Below are 22,262 nucleotides of genomic sequence, written 5' to 3'. Positions count from 1 at the left end.
GGTCTTAGCCTTTTGCTGGAGTCTTTGCTTTTTGCACTGACAAGAGGTAACATGCCTTAACCACTCATTTTTAAGTTGATAAATGTCTATGATGTATAACCCAGCAGCTCTGGATGGACAGTTGTGTTACCTGTTGCAGATTCCATAAATTGCCCAGCAAAAAGGGGTGTGGCACCCTTGTCTCTTTGTGTGGTGGAAATTGACAGATGCGCTTTGTGTGTTCGGTTTTTGCCAGATGTTCTCCATTCAAATCCTCTGGAAATCGTCCAGAAGGGCTCCAATTTTAATCTTCTCCTGTACGAATTTCTTCTGTACCTGGGGAGCAGGGTGGGGCACTTGGCATGGTATCCAAGTACAAAACCAGTATATTCACTTGTATGGTGTGTGTTTTTATTTTTTTTTTGGGTTGTTCTTTCCAATAAAATAGTTACAAATGCACCACATACTCATCTTGGGCATGCAAAAATGGTAAAACTTTAGGGTAGATGTGAGGCACTGGACTGTTCTCACCCATCAAAGGAAAGGTAGTGGTGAGACTTGATGGATTGACCTTGCCGGTTTACAACAAGGTTTGGGGTCCCCAAGTGAAACAGTAAAAGGGCACTAACCATTCATCATAGTCCACAAATAAAACTGGCTATCCCTCTTCAGGAGCAGAAGAATCTTGTATCATCAGGGCTTAAAACAAGTAGCAATTTTTTTTTTTTTGTATATATTTGTAGGGGGGGGGGGACCTGAAGAGAGTATAAAATTGGGCAGTCTAAATGGCTATGTAGTAAGGGTGCTGGTGACACCACATGTTGACTGGGGGAGGAATATCAAACAAATCTCCAGGGTCAAAGATGACCTAAAATGGCATTAAAGTGGAGTTCCACCCATAAATATAACATTACATCAGTAGTTTTAAAAAAAAATGTCATTAGTCCTTTACGAAAACTTTTTTTTTTTTTAGATGCCTTCAAAGTGTTGTTGCTAGGCAGAATCTTTCCTCTTCCTGCACCTAGGTGCTTAATGCTTCCTAACCTACACCGCACAGACTCCTGGGAATGTAGTGGGTGTAACTTTCCAGGAGTCTGTGCACTCCCCAGTCTCAAAGAATCATTTGACTTGGACAGCACAGGTGCTGAAACCTGATCTGACACTGCTTGTGCAGCACTGAGCATGTGCGAGATCTGCAAGGCTGAAATCCAGGAAGTCATGGTCTGGCTTCATGATGCCCACACTTAAGATGGCCCCACTCAATTTCTATTTTATAAAGTGTCTAAATGCTGTAACAACCTAACAAAACAGACCTTAGTTTACAGACTAACTTTACTAGAATACATTAAGCTTGTGTATTACAGGGGTATTTATATTTAAAGAGTGAAATTGTGGCCGGAACTCCGCTTTAAGCTGTTATCTATCTTTTGGAATCGTGTACTAGAATTTGGTTAATTTTCTGCAGCTGTAGAGTGTACATATTCAAACCCAAAATAACATGGTTTCTTTCAGACTTTCACCACCCAGGAAACAATCACTAATGCTGAGACTGCCAAGGAATGGTTCCTGAAGTCTGCAAAAGATGTAAGTCCAAGCAGTGCTCGTAGTTGGGAGACCGTCATAGAAAGCGTTTGTATTGCACCAATATCTGGAAAACTTGCTAGCGCAGTGATATTTTAAATTACAGAGAATAGACTGCACCAGGCTGAAGCTGTTGGTGATATAGATGTATAGACTTCAGAATTAAAGGGGTGGCTTGTGTATATATTTTTTTGTCACCTTTCAGTATGGGGGCACATGGCTGGTAAAATGAATGTTCCTTAGCTGGTAAGACTGTATAGAAAAAAATTAAGATGCTCTGATATAAAAACAAACTCCATGCTAGACATCCATGGTCCCAACTCGGCTAATCTTACTACGCTTTGCATATCGGTGGCTTAAACCTTCACCACATCTAGTGACGTCTTGGCATGTCTGCCCTGGTACCTCTAACACCCCTTTAAACTAGGGTGTTTTTCAGGCGCTTTAGAATTAAAAGCACCTGAAAGAAGCTGCATCTGCAATCCCAATGTAAAAGCCCGAGTGCTTTCACACTGAGGCGCTGTGCTGGCAGGGCATCAAAAGTCCTGCAAGCAGCTTCTTTGCAGCGCTTTAGGAGCATTGAATACACCGCTCCTAAAGCGCCACTTGCCATTGAGGTGCTTTTACGCCAAAGCGCCAGGGGGAAAAACTCCCCAGTGTGAAGGGTCTTGGCAGAGCTTTACCAGCGTTTTTCGGTGGCAGCTTCATTGCCCTTCTTGCCCAAGTAGCAGTCACGTTTGGCTTTCCCTTTCTGTCAAATGTCGTTCACTGGAATGTGGTCACTTTAAAAAAAAAAAAAAGCAGATCAGTGGAGTATCTGCAATACAGTATGTTACATTTTTAATGAGGTTATTACTGCGCTATAAATAAGTGTTTGGATTCCTGTGCTGGGTCAGAGGGGAGGAAAACCCTCGGCTATTCATAGACAGAATGCTACAGGAGTGACCTTGCCTCAGTCAAGATGGATTGTCTTCGTGTGACCTTGCCTTTGTCTACAGAGCAAGATGGAGAGAAGATGGGCATGTCGGATGCATGTTTAAGATGCCCACCACACAATGCAATTCTTGGAATGATGCATTTTTATTAAATATGATCTCATTTCCTATGATAAAAGATCTCTTTTGTAGCAATCCCGTTTTAGTTATCAGCCCTCAAACTCCATGTGCATTTTGAGGGCTGGCGAGTGTGGGCTGCCTGGGAGGGGGGGGGATCCGTTCTCCCAGTGTTCGGAGGAAGTGAGGAGAGCCACCGCCTGTTTAGTCAGAGCACAGGGAGCATGACGGTCTTAATTTTGACAGAGAGGTCCCTCCTTTTGTCCAGGCAATTTTTATATACGGATCACCCATCCAATCCTGGGATAGGAAAACTGTCACTAGATAAAGAAAAATGGCTTTCGTTCAGGGTTGTGCAACCTCTGCACTCTAGTTGTAGAACTACCGTATTTATCGGTGTATACCGTGCACTTTTCCCCCCTTAAAATAAGGGGAAAATCGTGGGTGCGCGATATACGCCGATACCCGCGCTGTTAGAACGCCAACATATACCGAGCTCAGTACACTCGGCCAGGCTCTCGCGGTCACGCCCTGTGCTGCCTCCTAGCCTTTATGCGAGAGGAGCCGAGCGTAGCCGAGTGTACTGCGCTCGGTATATGGTGGCGTTCAAACACAGCGCAGGGATCGGCTCAAACAGTGGGAGGACACCACCAAGGACACCGGGCAAGACACCAACGAGGGGCATTCAAACTTAGTTTTTTTTTTTTTTTTTTTTTTTTAATTTCCCTTCTTGGTTGGGGGGTGCGCGCTATATGAAGATAAATACGGTAAGTTCTGTGAAGCATTGTGTGACTTCAAAAGGAATGTTGGGATTTATAGTTTCACAACAGCTGAAGTGCCAAGGTTGCCCACCCCTGCTTTGACTATCTGTAAAATTTGTCTGCTGTGGTGGCAGTTTTTTAGAAAATGTACACCTTCAGTAGTTTGTGCCAAATGTGTCTAAAGTTTTGTGACAGTTGCTCAGCAGGGGCTGGCTCATCCTTGCGTTCCACCTTCTGAGGAGCTTCTTGGCAACTACAGCTTGGTTAATCCTGTAAAAGCAGGACTGGAGGTGAGCTCCAACAGTGGCTATGGTGGTAGAGTGCAGATCTTTAGGGAAAAAACATTTTGGGAGTGTTGAGCTCTAGATGTCCTTTTGGGAAAGTATGCCAAGGCTTGGCCAGACTGGTATAACCTGGGGGTGGGTTTAAAGAATCTTGAAGATATTGGGAGCAGCACTCTGGGGGCCATTTTCTGCTGCATATTTGTGGCAGGGCCCATTGAGGCATTTCTCAAACTGCAATCGTCGTATATTTGTATTTTCTCTCCCCCCCCCCAATACTGGCTTGAGGTTTGATAATCTGTTCCACAATGTGAACAAATACTATTGCTCATATGGTGTTAATATAGATGGTCCACTGACCCTTCTCTTTCCTCTATTCCAGGCATCTGCAGTGGCCAAGCACTTTGTTGCTCTGTCTACCAATGCAGTAAGTAGTGTTCTACAATTAGCTAAAAATACCATGAAGCATTATTCATTTCTCATTTTGTTCTAATTTTTTTTTTTTTTTTTATTACAGCCAAAAGTGAAGGATTTTGGAATAGACACCGCCAACATGTTTGAATTCTGGGATGTAAGTCCTCTTCACATTTTCTCATTGGTTGGGCAAATGTTTGACCTTTTTTAAGGCATGAAATATTTCACATTAGGAACATTATTTTAAGGGGGATATAAACCATAACACAAGCTTGTCTTATTTTCTGCCCTTTAGAAAAAAAAAATTTGTGTGTGTATCTATATCACACATATGTATATCTGTTGGGTGCCCCAAATAAGTGGTTGGATCCCGTTGCAGTTGAGTTGCCCCATGTCCTCTGCACACTGGCTTTCTCAAAGAGCCCACCTAGTCCTCATCTTGCCATGATACTCAAAATAAAGCCCGGGTGCATTTTGGTTTCCACTGATCAGCCTTGAGATGTTTCTACAACTTGATTGTCCACCTGTGGTAAATTCAGTTGATTAAACATGATTTGGAAAGGCACACACCTATCTAGATAAGGTCCACAGTTAACAGTGCATGTCAGAGCACAAACCAACAAGTCCAAAGAATTGTCTGTAGACCTCAGACATGGATCTGGGGAAAGGGTACAAAATTTCTGCAGCATTGAAGGTCCCAACTAGCACATTGGACTCCATCCGTAAATTGATGAAGTTTAGAACCACCGGGACTCTTCATAAAGCGGGCCACCCGGTCAAACTGAACAATTGGGGAAGAAGGGCCTTAGTCAGGGGAGTCACCAAGAACCCGATGTTCACTCTGACAGAGCTCCAGTGTTTCTCTGAGAACCTTCCAGAAGAGCAACCATCTCTGCAGAACTTCACCAATCGGGCCTGTATGGCGGAGTGGCCAGACAAAAGCCACTCCTTAGTAAAGGACATATGACGGCCCACCTGGAGTTGCCAAAAGGCACCTGAAGGACTCTTGGACCATGAGAAACTAAATTCTCTGGTCTGATGGGCAGCGACCCTCCCCATCCAACCTGATGGCGCTTGAGAGGTCCTGCAAAAAAGAATGGGTGAAACTGCCCAAAAATAGGTGTGCCAAGCTTGTAGCATCATACTCCGAAAGACTTGAGGCTGTTATTGGTGCCAAAGGAGCTTCACCAAAGTATTGAGCAAAGGCTGTAAATACTTATGTACATGGGTTTTTTTTTTCTCTTATAAATTTACAAAAGATTTCAAACTTTCTTCTTTCAGGTTGTGATTATGGGGTATTGTTTGTAGAATCTTGAGGAAAATTAATTTTAATACATTTTTGGAATAAGTGAAACAATGACTACTATCTGGATGCACTGTATGTTGTAGTTCCACGACAGGACCTGGGAGCAGAGTGCATTTCTGGCAAACTAATGGGTATTTTTGTACTTGTAGGGCCTTTAAAGGGATAAATGCACAAGGAAATGTGTGTGTGTGTGTGTGGGGGGGGGGGGGTTTATGCCATTGGGGAATTGTTTCACCACAGTGGCAGTGCCAAGGATGCCTACCCTGGTCCTATAAAGGCCCAGCAGCATCTCTTCTGTTGCAGCCACTATCATTCAGTCTGACCAAATTTTAGGTCAGTTTACAACCTGCTTAAAGCTGACCTGTTTGGCTGCATGGGCAAAGTACAGGTTTGCTTTGCAAATTCTAGGAAATCGAATAACCAACAGGTCTGTTGCTGCCATCAGATGTGTAGGAAATGCTAGTAGTGGGGTATAAAGAATATGCAATGTGTATCTTTACCTGACGAGCAAAAACCATTTCACGTAACTCCATGCTGCTACCTCTGTGGGAATCTTCTCTTCACTCTGGCAGCCCCCAGTCTGGAGATCCCAGGTTACAGGCAGCTGTCGGGTAACACGACCTCCTTGCTTTCTGCTAGTTATTCTCAGGTCTGAACTTTTTTATGCTTCCTGGGGCTGGCTGTCTACTCTACGCATGAAAGATCAGAGAGCGTTTCAATGTCAAGGCAATCTATTTTAAGAGCTGATTTTTTTTTTTTTTTTTTTTAATGGATCATGTGTTTTAATATATATGCAAAAAGTGGAGTATGGCTTCACTTAAAGAACATAAAAAAATATATAAAAACGTACCATCATCCAAATAACTAAAGCAGAATGGGGGAGAGTGGGGAGAAGGGAGCAGTGGCTAAAACTACAGCCAAAATATCCCCACTCAAAAGGGATTTCCTGGACTATATCTGTACTGATAATGATAAGATACAATGTAAAATAAAATGATTTATTACAAAAATCAAATATACAATTCACACTATTAAAATTGAACAAACAAAAAGCAGACGCTCAGGTAACCCCCGAGATAATATATACAAAACAAATATTTTTTTTTTTCTTAACTAAATTTACTATTTTTTTTCAGTGGGTCGGAGGCCGTTATTCTCTCTGGTCTGCCATTGGTCTCTCAATTGCCCTTCATGTTGGTATGTAAAAAAAAAAAAAAAAAAATGTGCAGGGGTAGCAGGTGGGTTACCACCCCCCCCCCCCCCCCCCTCTTGTCAATTCTCTTTATTGCTCTTTTTCCCTTACCCCCTCCCACCTCCATTTTTTTTTTTTTTTCTTCTCTCGTGTTTGAGCCCTCTATGGTTGGGTCTGGAGGTCAGTGCCGCTCACGTGGGTTGGCCCTGGCCCTCGGGGCTACCGTCCTGAAGCAGAATTGGGTGATACAGGGCTGTTATGAATAGGCCTCGTCCAGTGTCTCATAGTGCTAGTGAGTTAATGTGAGCCAAAACATGCATTCAAAGAGAAGCCACTACATGTTCGAGTCTTGCATATTACTTGTGTTATTATAGAGTTCCATATAGTGGTGTCCGGACTTCTATCTAGACAACTGTGTGTTCGCAACCTGTTAGCTTCTATTGAGCTTATTGTATATGGAACCTGTACCTCAGTTTTCAATATTTTCCTGTATATCTTGTGAAAAACTCCAATAAAATCTTTTTTTTGGGGGGGAACCAGTGCAGCGCTCTGTAGGTTCTGGAATTCATAATCCTCATCTTAAACAAAGTTTTAACATTAGCGCATGCAATGAGGGGGCATTATCACTAGAGGGCAACCATCCTTGCGTGCTAAAAGTCCCGAAAGTAAATGTAAAGATGAATATCAATCTTTCTCCTAAAAGTACTAATATCATCCTCAATAAATACAAATGCAGTGTGCAGAAATTTGCGTTGTCACCAACAGTGCACCGCACCACCCCTGCAATGCACTCACCAGATGAATGAAATGTATAGGCAAATAAATATCCAATCCATATATCCCACAATATTCATCACTCGAACAGATCAGGTGCCAGTGATCCTTTCTCTGCATATAAAACTCGCACCACGGAGCCCACAGTGTGTTTTATATAGTGTAGTATGTTAAAATTTGACCAATGGTACACAAGCAATCCATAGAAAGTATACAAAATTGCAATAAACTCTAGTGACTCGGCAGCTTTACATCAGCATGTACAGGCCTTACTCAACGCGTTTCATGTGCGTGCACGTCCTCTAAATCTGCCTACAGCTGACATCAATGTGTGCCCCATAAATGGCCTGCTAGCGCAGGAAAGATGCAACAATGACGGATTTTAGTGTAGGCTGCTTCCCGTTTAATATATGGTGAAGTTGGTGCTTTGGAATTTTTTTTACTTATTTAATTGGGATATGTCCAACATCCAAGACGTGTGTGTGTGTATGTATGTATATATATATATATATATATATATATATATATATATATATATATATTTGGGTGCGTGGTGGAACCCTTAATGACTTGCAGGTATCAGGGGAGCCTCAGACATGAATTACTATAGTTGCAGCTCTGGGTACATTAAAATGATGGCCAGTGGGGAAAATGCTCCTTGCATTGGTGATCAATGGTAAGAATGCCCCCTTATACTGGTTAGTGGGGGGTGTTACTGTCAGTGGGAAGATGGCTAAAGACTGGTGTCACTGGTTGTGTGTATCTGAAAGGCAGGAACTGACATTGCTCAAGGAACCCCTAGCAACCTCCTGAGAAAAACCTGGTTGGTCTAAGTAAAAGTGGCAGTTTTATTTATGTTTTTTAATTGCTATTTTTGTTTACAGGTTATGATAACTTTGAGAAACTTCTGGCTGGAGCTCACTGGATGGTAAGTAACCACTATGATCATTAGACCACCTTCACTTTCTCCACCTAGAAGGTCCTGTGTGTCTTAGTTCTTATTTGGCATGCACATGGCTGTGAGCATTATAGCTTGCAATCAATGTATCTCTCCCCTGCCCCCTCACCTGGTGGGCAGAGGTTGGTAAAGGGAGCAATTGGCACTGAAAGCCATTGTGTGGCTTCCAAAAAAGATATATAAAATTTACCCCTAGACATTTTTAAGCTCTTGTTTGATAACAATAGTCTTCTGCCTGCCATGATCATATAAACCACTTCTGCTAGGAATCTGCCTTCTCCTCGGAATTGAATCTACCAAATGCATTCCCCTCCCCCCCCCCCCCCTTTTTTTTTTTTTTTTCTCTAATTAGATCTGCAGGCAATAGTTAATGATTTAGCAGCAGACTTTGCTTGGTAATACACTAACTAAGCTGTAATCTTCAAAATTAAGAGCAATGCTTGCAATGTATCACTTACAAATCTAGAGTTTTACTTTTAAGTTTTTTAACAGAATTACTAAAATTAATTTTGATATTCTGTGTAATCTCTCTTGGGCTTGGCCACAAACCTCTTTAAAGTTTTTAATTGACGTTGTATTTAAGTGTACATGGAGCCAAACTGTAATAAAGCATCAATCTTCCATTGGTGGCCTCTGTTTGTTTGTTTTTTTTCACCCACTTCCTGTTTGGCTATGGGACAGGGAGGGCAAAAAAATACCAAGTGAAGTTTTTTTAATATTTAAAAAAAAAAAAAAAAAATTCTATATCTTTCACTGTTTGAGATTCCCCCATGTTACAGGACAATCACTTCTACAATACTCCTCTGGAAAACAACATCCCGGTAATCCTGGCTATGCTGGGCGTCTGGTACATCAATTTCTATGGGTGTGAGACCCAGGCCCTGCTCCCCTATGACCAGTACATGCACCGCTTCGCTGCCTACTTCCAGCAGGTCTGTAAGCCAATGATCAACAGTTTACTGATTATTGTTAATTCCAATAAGTTGATAGGAATGTTTCAAATTTTTGTTTCTCTTCCTACCCCCCCCCCCCTTAAAGGGTGACATGGAATCCAATGGGAAGTACATCACCAAGTCAGGGGCTCGTGTCGACTACAACACCGGGCCTGTAGTGTGGGGGGAGCCTGGAACCAATGGGCAGCATGCCTTTTATCAGCTCATACATCAAGGTTGGTATATGCCATATGGACATGACTTTAATGGGAAACCAACCCTGACTGGGTTTAAAGTGTAACTGACATTAGTGTTAATAGGAATTGGTACTTCCCAACTCCTGTAGACCCTTTTTTACACTGGGGCTGTTTGCAGGCGCTATTGCGCTAAAAATGGCAGCTGTTTCTCCAGTGTGAAAGCCCGAGGGCTTTCACAGTGGAGCGGTGCGCTGGCAGGACGGGAAAAGTCCTGCTAGCCACATCTTTGGAGCGGTGTATAAACCACTCCTGCCCCTTAAAAGCAATGGGACACAGTGGCTATATTGCCTCTGCAGAGGCACTTTGCGGTGTTTAACCCTTTTTCAGACGCTAGCGGGGGGGTATATCGGCCCTGCTAGCGGCTGAATAGCGATGCGAAATAAGCGGCGCTTTACCGCCACCGCACCTCCCGCCCAAGTGTGAAAGGGGCCTTAAAGTGTTTTCTTTGCACATGTTATGATATCAGACCACCCTACATGGAAGAACTAAAATCCAATGAATGAAGGGGACAGTCAGGCTGGGGAAGGAAGGAAAGGGTTAGATGACACTGAACATCCTTCAGACAAGAAATTAGGTGGGCTCCGACTTGCTGAAGCTTCTAGTGCACATTGTGAGAAGCTCAGTGTGCAGTGAAATCAGAGGAAGCCATTTCAGTCTAGGAGAGGAGCCGGTACATCTGCAAGTCTGAAGAGAAGGCAGGAGGTCAACTATAGTTTTACTAATTCTAATGTCTCAATAGGAACTCGCAAGATTCCATGTGACTTCCTGATTCCAGTAAAGAGCCAAAATCCAATCAGGAATGAACTGCACCACAAGGTGAGACCGCGGTACTCCACCCATTTCTGTACTCCACCCATTTCTGTACTCCACCCATTTCTGTACTCCACCCATTTCTGTACTCCACCCATTTCTGTACTCCACCCATTTCTGTACTCCACCCATTTCTGTACTCCACCCATTTCTGTACTCCACCCATTTCTGTACTCCACCCATTTCTGTACTCCACCCATTTCTGTACTCCACCCATTTCTGTACTCCACCCATTTCTGTACTCTCCCTCTGTTTAGGAATTTTCCTGACACCATTTGAATGCCGCCAGCTCTTTCTCCTCCTGTATTGTGAGAACTTGTGTGCCAAAATAACATACCACATACGTTATTGGTGCCAAAAATGCCTATGGCCGAAACAACCACCCCAAAATATATATGTGCCATAATCCCCAAATATATATTTGGGGATTATGGCGCACCTGATACTCTTGTTATACTTTGTTCCTCCCAGGATCTCTCAAATGGCAGCAGAACTCTGATCAGATCCGTCTCTTTAATTCCTGTATCGGAAAAAACACTGTAGTACTTTGACTGGTGTGTCAGATTCCGCTCCACCTATAACTGATCTGTTTTTTTTCATTAGATCCTGTTGGCCAACTTCCTGGCCCAGACGGAGGCTCTGATGAAGGGAAAGTCTACAGCAGAAGCCAAAGCTGAACTGCAGGCCTCTGGACTGAGCGGAGAGGCACTGGAGAAGCTGCTTCCACATAAGGTGTGTGGTTCCCCCCCCCCCCATCTATTCATTATTTTCATTTTTTTTTTTTAATCGTCTTTAATTCTTTTGTGACAGAAGGTGGTTGATGCCTAGAATGTCTGACCAAATTTTCAGCAGCTTCAGTTATGTGATATTAAAGGCAGATTAAAAAAACCGAATACCTGCTCTGTGCAAAACCATTAGAGTTCCTGATCCTCTTCTCCGATCCCCTGCCAGCAGTCCTGGCTCCTGCCAAGCACCCCCCCCCCCATAGCCAACACCTTACTATGGGGCTACCCAAGCTGCTGCACTGTCTATTCACATATGGAGTGTGGCTCAGCCCCACCCCACTCTCTCCTCACTGGCTCACTGCCTGTGATTGACAGTGGTGGGAGCCAATGGCTCCTGCTGATTTCTTGGGCAATGAGAGAGCCACTGCTCTTGTGCACATCGCTGGATTGAGAAGTATTGGTGGGGGTGGGCTGTTTTACCATTGTTTAGAGCAGAGGTTCTCAACCTGGGGGTCAGGACCCCCCTTAGGTCGCTTGATTTGCAAGGGGTCACCAAATCCGAGCTTTTCCTGAAGCTTGCAGCCTTTTCACAGGCACCCAACAGGGCTGTCCCTGGAGCCTGCAGCCACCCACTCAGTTCATGGCATGGCTGGGGGGGGCAGAGTCTACAGGTCAGCTGAATGGTGAGGAATGTGAAGTGGGAGGGGCTGGAGGAGACCCGATCTCCTAATTTCAGCATTGGAGTCACTGCTGCGAGACACCTGTGTTTTTATGGTTGCCATTAAAACATCCCACTTTTTTTTTTTTTTTCCATCTCTCCGCCAGCACAGCCACCCCCCCCCCCTACCAAGGAGTAAGGAGGAATAAAAATGGAGACTACATGGGAGGGGGGAAGCTGGAGGAACAAAGAATAAGATGGGGGAACAAGAAATTAGGATAGGGAGAACAAAAGGTACATCCTAAAATGCACCTTAAGGGGTTTTAATACTTTTGATGCTGACAACCCACGCTACAAAAAACAATTTCCCCACAACTTGGGAAATTTTTATCAATGAGTCATGGCACTAGGAAGGTTGAGAACCACTGGTTTAGAGCCTCCTGCTCATTCATTATGTAGTGCAGCTGAGGCTGCAGAGAAAGGTATTGAATGGTCTCGATCCCTTTCTCCCTCAAAAATGAGACCTCGGGGGGGAGTTTGTTTAAACTCCTGTTATATTGCTTACACGGTATTGTGAAAAAATTCTAATAAAATTGTTAAAAAAAAAAAAACCCAGATAAGGCTATGGCAAAAAAATGTGCCGTTGAGCCAGGTGTTTGCCAGCCACCAACCAACTCCCTTTAAGCTGTAAGTGGATTAGGATGTCTACATGCTGTGGGCACAATACTTCACTTTGTGGTCTGTGGAAAAGTTGACCTGACTTGTAGCAATCCCAGCTGGGATAATGCTGCCACTTGGGTATGTCTGGTGCACAGGAGAATGAGGCCAGGTACTGATGGACAGCATGGTGGGACAGATGAGGACAAAATGACTGGGAACACTGATGGTGAGAGTCGCATGGCGGGTACTGCTGAGATGGACGGACTGGCTGGCACTGACGGGATGAAATGGGATGATGCAGAATGTTATGCCAGTCTGTGCTTAAAAAAAAAAACATGTAAACATCTCGACGTGCATAAACTCACATTTTATTTTTAATAGGTTTTTGAGGGGAACCGACCAACAAATTCCATTGTGTTCGACAAACTGGACCCATTCACCTTGGGCTGTTTAACCGGTAACTATTGTGTGGTTTGTCTTGGGGTGGTGTGGGCTTTTTTTTTTTTATATTCTCTCCTGCACACGTCTGACTCAATTATTTATTTTTTCCTTCACTTCTAGCCATGTATGAACACAAAATCTTTGTCCAAGGTGTTGTGTGGGATATCAACAGCTACGACCAATGGGGGTGAGTATCCTTCCCCCGACCCCCTGTAAAATGCCAAACCTTGGTCATATCCTATGCTGCTTCCATCTGTATTCAGTATCACAAAAGTGAGTACACCCCTCACATTTCTGTAAATATTTTATTCTATCTTTTCATGTGACAACACTGAAGAAATGACACTTTGCTACAATGTTGTGTAGTGAGTGTACAGCTCGTATAACAGTGCAAATTTGCTGTCCCCTCAAAATAACTCAACACAGCCATTAATCTCTAAACCGCTGGCAACAAAAGTGAAAATGTTCAAATTGGTCCCAAAGTGACAATATTTTGTGTGGCCACCATTATTTTCAGCACTGCCTTAACCCTCTTAAGCATGGAGGTCACCAGAGCTTCACAGGTTGCCACTGGAGTCCTCTTTCCTCCCCTCCCCAGATGCTCAATAGGGTTTAGGTCTGGAGACATGCTTGGCCAGGCCATCACCTTTACCCTCAGCTTCTTTAGCAATGCAGTGGTCTTGGAGGTGTGCTTGGGTCATTATCATGTTGGAATACTGCCCTGCGGCCCAGTCTCTGAAGGGAGGGGGGGATCATGCTCTGCTTCAGTATGTCACAGTACATGTTGGCATTCATGGTTCCCTCAATGATCTGTAGCTCCCCAGTACTCTCATGCAACCCCAGACCATGACCCATCCACCGGCCATGCTTGACTGTAGGCAAGACACACTTGTCTTTGTGCTTCTCACCTGTTTGCCGCCACACACCTGACACCATCTGAACACGTTTTATCTTGGTCTCATCAGACCACAGGACATGGCTCCTGTAATCCATGTCCTTAGTCTGCTTGTCTTCAGAAAACCAGTTGTGAGCTTTCTTGTGCATCTTTAGAAGTTTCCGTCTAGGATGACAGCCATGCAGACCAATTCGATGCAATGTGCAGCGTATGGTCTGAGCACTGACAGGCTACACCCCCTTCAACCTCAGCAATGCTGGCAACACTTGCACATATATTTCCCAAAGACAACCTCCTGATATGACGCTGAGCACGTGCACTCAACTTCTTTGACCATGGCGAGGCCTGTTCTGAGCGGAACCTGTCCTGTTAAACCCATGTATGGTCTTGGCCACCGTGCTGCAGCTCAGTTTCAGGGTCTTGGCAATCTTCTTCTAGCCTAGGCCAACTTAATGTCTTAACTTCCAGTGACCAGTATGAGAGCAACAACACCAAATTTAACACACCTGCTCCTTATTCACACCTGAGACTTTAACAATAACATGTCACATGACACTGGGGAGGAAAAATGGCTAATTTGGAAATTTTCACTTTAAAGATGTAGTCACTTTGGTTACCAGTGGTTTGGACATTAATGGCTGTGCGTTGAGTTTTTTTTGAGGGGCAGCAAATTTACACTGTTATACAAGCTGGCAAAGTGTCATTTCTTCAGTGTTGTCACATGGAAGTGTTTTTTTTTTTTTTTTCTGAGGGCTACACATTTTGTGGAAAGCGTGCCGAACCACCTCCACAGGGGAGGGTCCATCAGACATTGGTGTCTATAAATGTTTTCCACCCAGTGTCTTGTTTCCAATCTAAACACTCACCTGATTATGTTCTGACACCAACTCATTTGTCTGAATAGGGTGGAGCTCGGGAAGCAGCTGGCCAAGAAGATTGAGCCGGAACTCGAGGGCGATGCAGCCGTCACCTCCCACGACTCTTCCACAAATGGTCTCATTGACTTCATCAAGAAGCATCGGCACTGACTCGGAGGAGCCCTTCCAGACGGCCGCAATAGCGCTGCCCCTCTGTCCCGTTCTCGGCTTTAGCATAAAGGCACTTTTCTCCTGACTGTAGTCTGTTTTGTGTTTCTGTGACTTTTCTGTCGTTCTGTGTTCCGGTCAGTACACGGCGGGAAAAAAACCACAAATGACGGCTTTTGTCCTGTGTGTTAAAGGTTTATGTAGATGTTGCTGCACTGTTCAGATTTCAGGGATCTGAGGACTGCAGTCTGCACCTGGCACCCACAAACATGTCCTGCATCATGCACTGTCCTGTTCTGTGCAAAATGGCGTTTACAGAATAAAAAACAATCGCAAAACAATACATGAGAATTTGCCTCTGTTCTTGGTGGGTGTTTTATTTTTACACATTCAAGCATGCATGTTCCATAAACCATCACAAAAGAATGCAATTTTGTAATTGACAAAACCAATACAAGTACAGCTTCCATCTGCATAGAGCTCACTAAAGGGCATACAGCCCCACCTAGTGGCTGGAAAAAAAGAAACGACAATGCCAATAGACTATTCATGTTCATGGACTATTCTCCAAAGTCCGATGGTAATAATAACCAGCATTGAGTAACCAACAGCATTTTACCCAAAAAGCTGAGCTATAATCGGTTCACTGGTGCATCAAGCTGACCTCCCAAAATTTAGCAGGGCATCCCTGGTGCTGGTAACCTTTTTGTATCTTAACCACTTAAGCCCCGGACCAATATGCAGCCTAAAGACCCAAGGGGTTTTTACAGTTCGGGACTGCGTCGCTTTAACAGACAATTGCGCGGTCGTGCGACGTGGCTCCCAAACAAAATTGGCGTCCTTTTTTCCCCACAAATAGAGCTTTCTTTTGGTGGTATTTGATCACATCTGCGGTTTTTAGTTTTTGCGCTATAAACAAAAATAGAGCGACAATTTTGAAAAAAAAGCAATATTTTTTACTTTTTGCTGTAATAAATATCCCCCAAAAACATATATAAACATTTTTTTTCCTCAGTTTAGGCCGATACGTATTCTTCTACCTATTTTTAGTAAAAAAAATCGCAATAAGCGTTTATCGATTGGTTTGCGCAAAATTTATAGTGTTTACAAAATAGGGGATAGTTTTATTGCATTTTTATTTTTTTATTTTTTTTTACTACTAATGGCGGCGATCAGCAATTTTTTTCGTGACTGCGACATTATGGCGGACACTTCGGACAATTTTGACACATTTTTGGGACCATTGTCATTTTCACAGCAAAAAATGCATTTAAATTGCATTCTTTATTGTGAAAATGACAGTTGCAGTTTGGGAGTTAACCACAGGGGGCGCTGTAGGAGTTAGGGTGCACCTAGTATGTGTTTACAACTGTTTGGGGGTGTGGCTGTAGGAATGACGTCATCGATCGTGTCTTCCCTATAAAGGGAATGACGCGATCGATGCGCCGCCATAGTGAAGGACGGGGAAGCCGTGTTTACACACGGCTCTCCTCGTTCTTCAGCTCCGGGGAGCGATCGCGACGGAGCGGCTATAAACAAATAGCCGCGCCGTGGTCCCGGATCGCTCCCCGAGCGGACCCGACCTCCGCATGTAGCGGGGGGGGTCCCGATCGGACCCCCCACCCGCTAATAGGCGAGGACGTACCCATACGCCCATGTGCCTGTACGTGCCATATTGTGGACGTATATGTACATGGGCTGGTCCTTAAGTGGTTAAAGTAGTACCCAGGGCCGCTGATAAGCCAGTACAACTGGCCCTGTTGTAGGGGGCCCTTGGCCAGCAGGGCCCGGATGGCAACTCCCCTTTTTTTTTTTTTATAAAAAAATATATATTTTTTTTAAGAGGTCCGGGGGTCCCCAGGGGTCCGAAGGCCCCCGGATGGCAACCCCCCTTTTTTTTTTCCCCTATATATATATATATATATATATATATATATATATATATATATATATATATATATATATAATTTTAAAGGGCTCATGAGGTCTCCCATGTGGCAAACCCCCTTTTTTTTTTTTTTTTTTTTTTTTAAATTAAAGGGCCCAGAGGTCCCCAGGGCCCTGAATGGCAACCCCTTTTTTTTTTTTTTTTTTTTTTAATGTTTATTTATATTATATTATATTTTTTTTTTTATTAATAATTTGTAAAGGGCCCCCCTCCGCTTCTCAATTCGCGGCAGCTCCCGCTTCTCAATTTCAGAAGGCAGCCCCCCCCGGTTCTCTGCTCCAGGTGCCTACCAATCCCGTAACTTGCTGCAGAGACAGTTTCAAGGCGGGGCCAGGGGTGGAGCTGAAGGGGGGGCCCCGTCAGGTAGGCTGTACCGGGCCCCATGATTTCTATCAGCGGCCCTGGTAGTACCCATATGGTCTGGCCATTCCTTTTTCCAGTGGAGAAACTTCAGAAACGGCTTCCTCCTTGACTTTTTTTTTTTTTTTCTCTCCTTGTTTATGTTAACATGTGAGCAGATAACTTCAGGATTTAATTGTATCTTCTACACACACACACACACACACACACACACACACACACACATATATATATATATATATATATATATATATATATATATATATATATATTATATACATTTTTTGGAAAAGGGGTGAATCTGCTAAATGTACTTGGTCAGTACTTTGAGCCCAGGTTTCAAAACGGTGGAAAAAGGGGGGGGGGGGGGGAGATGCACCTATGAAGTGCAGTATTAAAAGCTGAATTTAATTTCAAACTGTGAAACACTTATATAATATGAACATGATCACTCTTCAAAGAGGCACTGCTGCTTGTCCATCTTGCAATATCTGCTGTGTACTCCTGGCCACAGGCTAGGGCACTGACTGCAACCTAGAAGCTTCCTGGGCCAGCTTGGCGTGCAAATATACTAATTTTAAAATGATCCAAAGGAGATTAGCATCCCCCTTTTGAAAGGATAACATGCAAACTTAGTAAAGCATTCTAAATCTTTGCTTGTCTGTAGCACCGATCCTTCCCTTCGGTGTCACGTTCACCCACGTGTGCGCTCCAAGCTGGCCCAGGAGACTTCCAGGTTGCCATTGAGCATCCCAGTCTGACTCCATCCCTGGCCTGGAGAACACTGGCGGTTCTTGCAAGATTGGAGAAGCAGTGGGGCCTCTTATGAGTGATCCTGTTGGTTTTTTTTTTTTTTAACTGAGCTTAAAGTTTGCTTTCAATACTGCACTTAGTGGGTGCTTTTTAGTGGTAGTCGCCAGCAGCTCTGGAATGGGCACGGAGGTCTATGTCTTACAAAAGTAACACACAAACCACAGACATTATCAACAAGGAAAAGCACTGCGTATCAGACAGAGGTAGTGCTAAAGTAATTACAGTGCAGGTTTCTCACAAAACAAACCATCAATAGGGTCTGCAATTTACGTTTGTGTCCTGCTTCTCTAAAAAAGAGAGAAGAACAAAAGTAAGGAGAGAGGGGGGAGAGGCCAAGAGCAAGGAAAGGGTATAAATGTCCAAAATTAGAAGGGCGCTTCCCCCTTGGGCTCCAAGCGATCATATTGTACAGAACGGCGGGGGGGGGGGGGGGGTCTATTTGTTGATGCCATGGTTCCCACATTGCTGAACGTCGGTCCGCCAGCCTAGCTGTCATGGACTACATTACCTCCACATCCTTAATTCTGGAATAAAGATCATATGGAGACGGTTTCGTTGCTTCCAGTAAAGGGCTACTAGACATCTGGCTGCTGTTAAAATTTTGTGTGCACAACTTTTTAGCTAGTGTGGAAAGATTAGGAGGGGAGGCCCAGTAAAAAACTTGGGGGAGAGAGGGATATCTACCTCGAATAGCCGGTGAAGCAGTTCCTGGACCGAATGCCAATAGGGCTGGAGGAATGGGCAGCTCCAGTAAACATGAAGTAGCGTGCCCCGGTCCTGGAGACATCTCCAGCAGCGATCCGAGGCCGATGGAAAATAGCATGCAGGTGTGACTGAGTCAGGTACCAGTGGAAAAGTACCTTATATGTGTTCTCTTTGTAGACTTTTGGCTGCCCAAGAACATATGGTGGCCCATTGTTCAAGGGTTGGCTCCTCCCCAAGGTGTTCCTCCCATTTACACATATGGCTGTTTCCCCCGGTCGACAATAGGAATTTAAAAAGCTTATATGTCCGAAGTAAGCCATTTCTGTGTAGGTCCTGGTACGATTAAGCGTTCAAATGGGGATGGCTTAGAGAATTGGAGGGTGGGGGTGATGGTAAGAGCGTAGTGTCTGATTTGGAGGTAACCAAAAAAAGGTGCTGCGGGGGAGTTCGTGTTTAGTCCTGAGTTCGTTGAAGGGCAATAAAGTCCTAGAAACTGGGTTCACCAGATGTCCATAATGAAAGATTCCTCTGTAGCCAGGGGGAAGTCATCTGGGAGGTTAAGCTGTTGGGTAGTTTAGGGTTGTAAAGAAAAGCTGTTACCAAAGAGACCTCAGATTTTAGGGAGGTGTTGCGATTTAGTTGTCTCCAAATAGTGCGGAAGAGGTTCATAGTATGTAGTAGGGCGGTCTAGGGGACATCGGCATTAGTATTCCACAGTAAGTTGTTTGGGTGGATGGGGGCTAGCCAAATTTTATCTATTTGAGTCCAGCCAGGGCTGTCTTAATAGCATCATGGGCCCCTGGGCAAAGTAATGCTCTGGGGCCCCTACAATGACCGTGCAGGTAAACAGACATTAAGTAGGTAGGAGGCAGACGGCCTCCCCTGTGTATCTATCACTCAGTGCCATCATGGGGCCCCCCAATTTCAGGGCAGTGTGGGCTGCTTTGGGGAAAGTGAAGGGGCCCCCCATGCAGCTGGGGCCCCTGGGCAGTGCCCTCTCATTAAGACAGCCCTGAGTCCAGCGATTATAGGCCGGAAGGGTAACCCAGGAATCTATAGTCCTAAATTGTTCTGCATAATAGTAGTGCTGGAAGTGTGGGAAGGCCAAACCCCCGTCCTTTTGGGAGGCACACATTATGGAGCGGGATATTCAGTGCCAATAATTCCACGTAAAATTTAGGTCAGTCTGGAGCTTCCTAAGCTGGGCGGATGGGATAGGCACCGGGAGGGTCATAAAGTGGTATAAGAGTTTAGGTAATACGTTCATCTTGACCGAGGCAATGCGTCCAAACCAAGACATTGGGTAATGTCTCCGATTGGTCAATAGGGATCATATAGATGCAAACGGGTCTGCAGTTGGCATCATATAGAGTGGAGGTTGGGGAGGCGTGATATGCGGGCGTGTTAGGGTGAGAAGAACATCATCGGTAAACAATGATATTTTAATTGAGGACCCTTTTCTGTTCCAGCATGACTGTCCTGTGTACAAAGCCAGTTCTATAAATACATGGTGTGACCAGTTTGGCGAGGGTACTCCATTGTCCTGTACAGAGCCCTGACCTCAACCCTACTGAAGACCTTTCGGGATGAACTGGAACACCAGTTTTGAGTTGGATCCTCTCATCCAACATCAGAACTTGACCTCAAACGGCCACAAATTCCCAGACATCCTCCAAAATCTTGTGGAAAGCCTTCCCAGAGGAGTGGAGGATCTTATAGAAAAGGGGGCAGCTCTATACTAATGTTCATGGTCCATTACTCTATTGACTGGGAAGAGTGCTCTTTACATTGGTGATCAGCAGGAAGAATTTCCCCCCAAATTATTGTTTTGATCAGTGCATACTTATCTGAGAAACAGAAATTGCCTTAGAAACCCTGGTTGAGAGAGGCTAAGTCAAGATTTATAAGACACTCCCTATTTATGGGGTGCCAATGTGGCTGCCACCAATTGAAACTGCAGCAGCCCAAAAAAAATGCTCTGTTTATAGACCACCTGAGATGGGCAAATGACTCCTTCACAAGATGGCTTCTTGGCCCACTGGTGTGTGATTGACAGCTGGTTGGCTGATTTGTGCCAAAATGATCATGGTTGCATGCAAAGGATCATGGGACATATAGTTCCTATGTCAGAGGGGTAGGTGATCCCTTAATGCTTCCTCCAGCCCTGAAATCCAAGAAAGTGCTGCAAACAGGCAGGCCATGGGCGAAGATCTAAAAGGTAAAAATAACATGATTGGTTACAGAAACAGAAGTATTAAACCTTTAGGAGCTGTTCAGTAAAACATGTCAAAGCTGCTGGCTCCATTGCTGTTAGTGCTGCATCCCTGAATCTCCACAAGACCTCCAGTCTTCACACGAAACAGTGGACAGCGCAGTCTGGAGCTAGTCTGTTAGCTTGGAGAGGAGGGCCTTGCCATCCTAGACTATTAGGTTGTGTGTTTCTATTGAAGGAGAAGAAAGGAGGAAGAGGAGGATAAAAGGGACTCAAAAGTGGTAACCTGTAGAAATGTTTAAACATCGCCTATGGAAATTTTTAAGGGTAAAAGTTTGTCGCCATTCCACAAGCGGGCGAAATTTTAAAGCGTGACATGTTGGGCATCAATTTACTCGGCGTAACATTATCTTTCACAATATAAAAAAAAATGGGCTAACTTTACTGTTGTCTTATTTTTTAATTAAAAAAGTGTGTATTTTCCATAAATATTGCGCTTGTGAGACCGCTGCACAAATACGGCGTGACAAAGTATTGCAACACCCACCATTTTATTCTCTAAGGTGTCTTAAAAAAAATATGTATAATGTTTGGGGGGTTCCAAGTAATTTTGTAGCAAAGAAAATGATTTTAACTCTGGTAAACACCAGATCTCAAAATGAGGCTCCATCCTTAACCACTTAAGGACCCCTTCACGCCGATATACGCCGGCAGAATGGCACGGTTGGGAACATCCACGTACATGGCCCTTTAAGCCCAGCCGTGGGGTCGCCGCGCGTGCACGTAACCCGGTCCGAAGCTCCGTGACCGCTGCCCCGATCGCCGCTGGAGTCCCGAGATCGGTCCCCGGAGCTGAAGAACGGGGAGAGCTGCGTGTAAACACAGCTTCCCGGTTCTTCACTGTGGCACCGTCATCGATCGTGTGTTGCCTTTTATAGGGAAACACAATCAATGACGTCACACCTACAGCCACACCCTCCTACAGTTAGAAACACAGATGAGGTCACACTTAACCCCTTCAGCGCCCCTTGTGGTTAACTCCCAAACTGCAATTGTCATTTTCACAGTAAACAATGCATTTTGTTGTCAAAATTGTCCAAAGTGTCTGCCATAATGTCGCAGTCACGAAAAAAATCGCTGATCGCCACCATTAGTAGTAAAAAAAAAAAAAAAAATGCAATAAAACTATCCCCTATTTTGTAAACGCTATAAATTTTGCGCAAACCAATCGATAAATGCTTATTGCGATTTTTTTTTTTTTACCAAAAATAGGTAGAAGAATACGCATCAGCCTAAACTGAGGAAAAAAAATGTTTTATATATGTTTTTGGGGGATATTTATTATAGCAAAAAGTTAAAAATATAGATTTTTTTTCAAAATTGTCGCTCTATTTTTGTTTATAGCGCAAAAAATAAAAACCGCAGTGGTGATCAAATTCCACCAAAAGAAAGCTCTATTTGTGGGAAAAAAAGGACGCCAATTTTGTTTGGGAGCCACGTTGCACGACCGCGCAATTGTCTGT

The 22,262-nt window shown here is 44.2% G+C and overlaps 1 protein-coding gene and 1 pseudogene across 1 annotated transcript in view; both read left to right on the top strand.

The window, feature by feature from the left end:
- Positions 1 to 15,044, top strand: part of GPI (glucose-6-phosphate isomerase) — a 30,719-nt gene extending 15,675 nt beyond the window's left edge. The window contains exons 7-18 of the mRNA XM_040329430.1: positions 1,492 to 1,563; positions 4,037 to 4,081; positions 4,172 to 4,225; positions 6,511 to 6,571; positions 8,225 to 8,268; positions 9,078 to 9,230; positions 9,337 to 9,466; positions 10,227 to 10,303; positions 10,901 to 11,029; positions 12,722 to 12,797; positions 12,902 to 12,968; positions 14,581 to 15,044. Of these exons, the coding sequence (XP_040185364.1) occupies positions 1,492 to 1,563; positions 4,037 to 4,081; positions 4,172 to 4,225; positions 6,511 to 6,571; positions 8,225 to 8,268; positions 9,078 to 9,230; positions 9,337 to 9,466; positions 10,227 to 10,303; positions 10,901 to 11,029; positions 12,722 to 12,797; positions 12,902 to 12,968; positions 14,581 to 14,704 (1,032 nt within the window). The 3' untranslated portion in view covers positions 14,705 to 15,044. The remainder of the gene's footprint in view (positions 1 to 1,491; positions 1,564 to 4,036; positions 4,082 to 4,171; positions 4,226 to 6,510; positions 6,572 to 8,224; positions 8,269 to 9,077; positions 9,231 to 9,336; positions 9,467 to 10,226; positions 10,304 to 10,900; positions 11,030 to 12,721; positions 12,798 to 12,901; positions 12,969 to 14,580) is intronic.
- A 2,520-nt stretch (positions 15,045 to 17,564) lies between these two features.
- Positions 17,565 to 17,664, top strand: LOC120918052 (annotated as a pseudogene).
- Positions 17,665 to 22,262: the final 4,598 nt, after the last annotated feature.

This window comes from Rana temporaria, chromosome 11, assembly GCF_905171775.1.
Source record: "Rana temporaria chromosome 11, aRanTem1.1, whole genome shotgun sequence".
Lineage (NCBI taxonomy): Eukaryota > Metazoa > Chordata > Amphibia > Anura > Ranidae > Rana > Rana temporaria.
The sequence above is the reverse complement of the archived record's forward strand: the minus strand, read 5'-3'. Positions and strand labels throughout refer to the sequence as shown.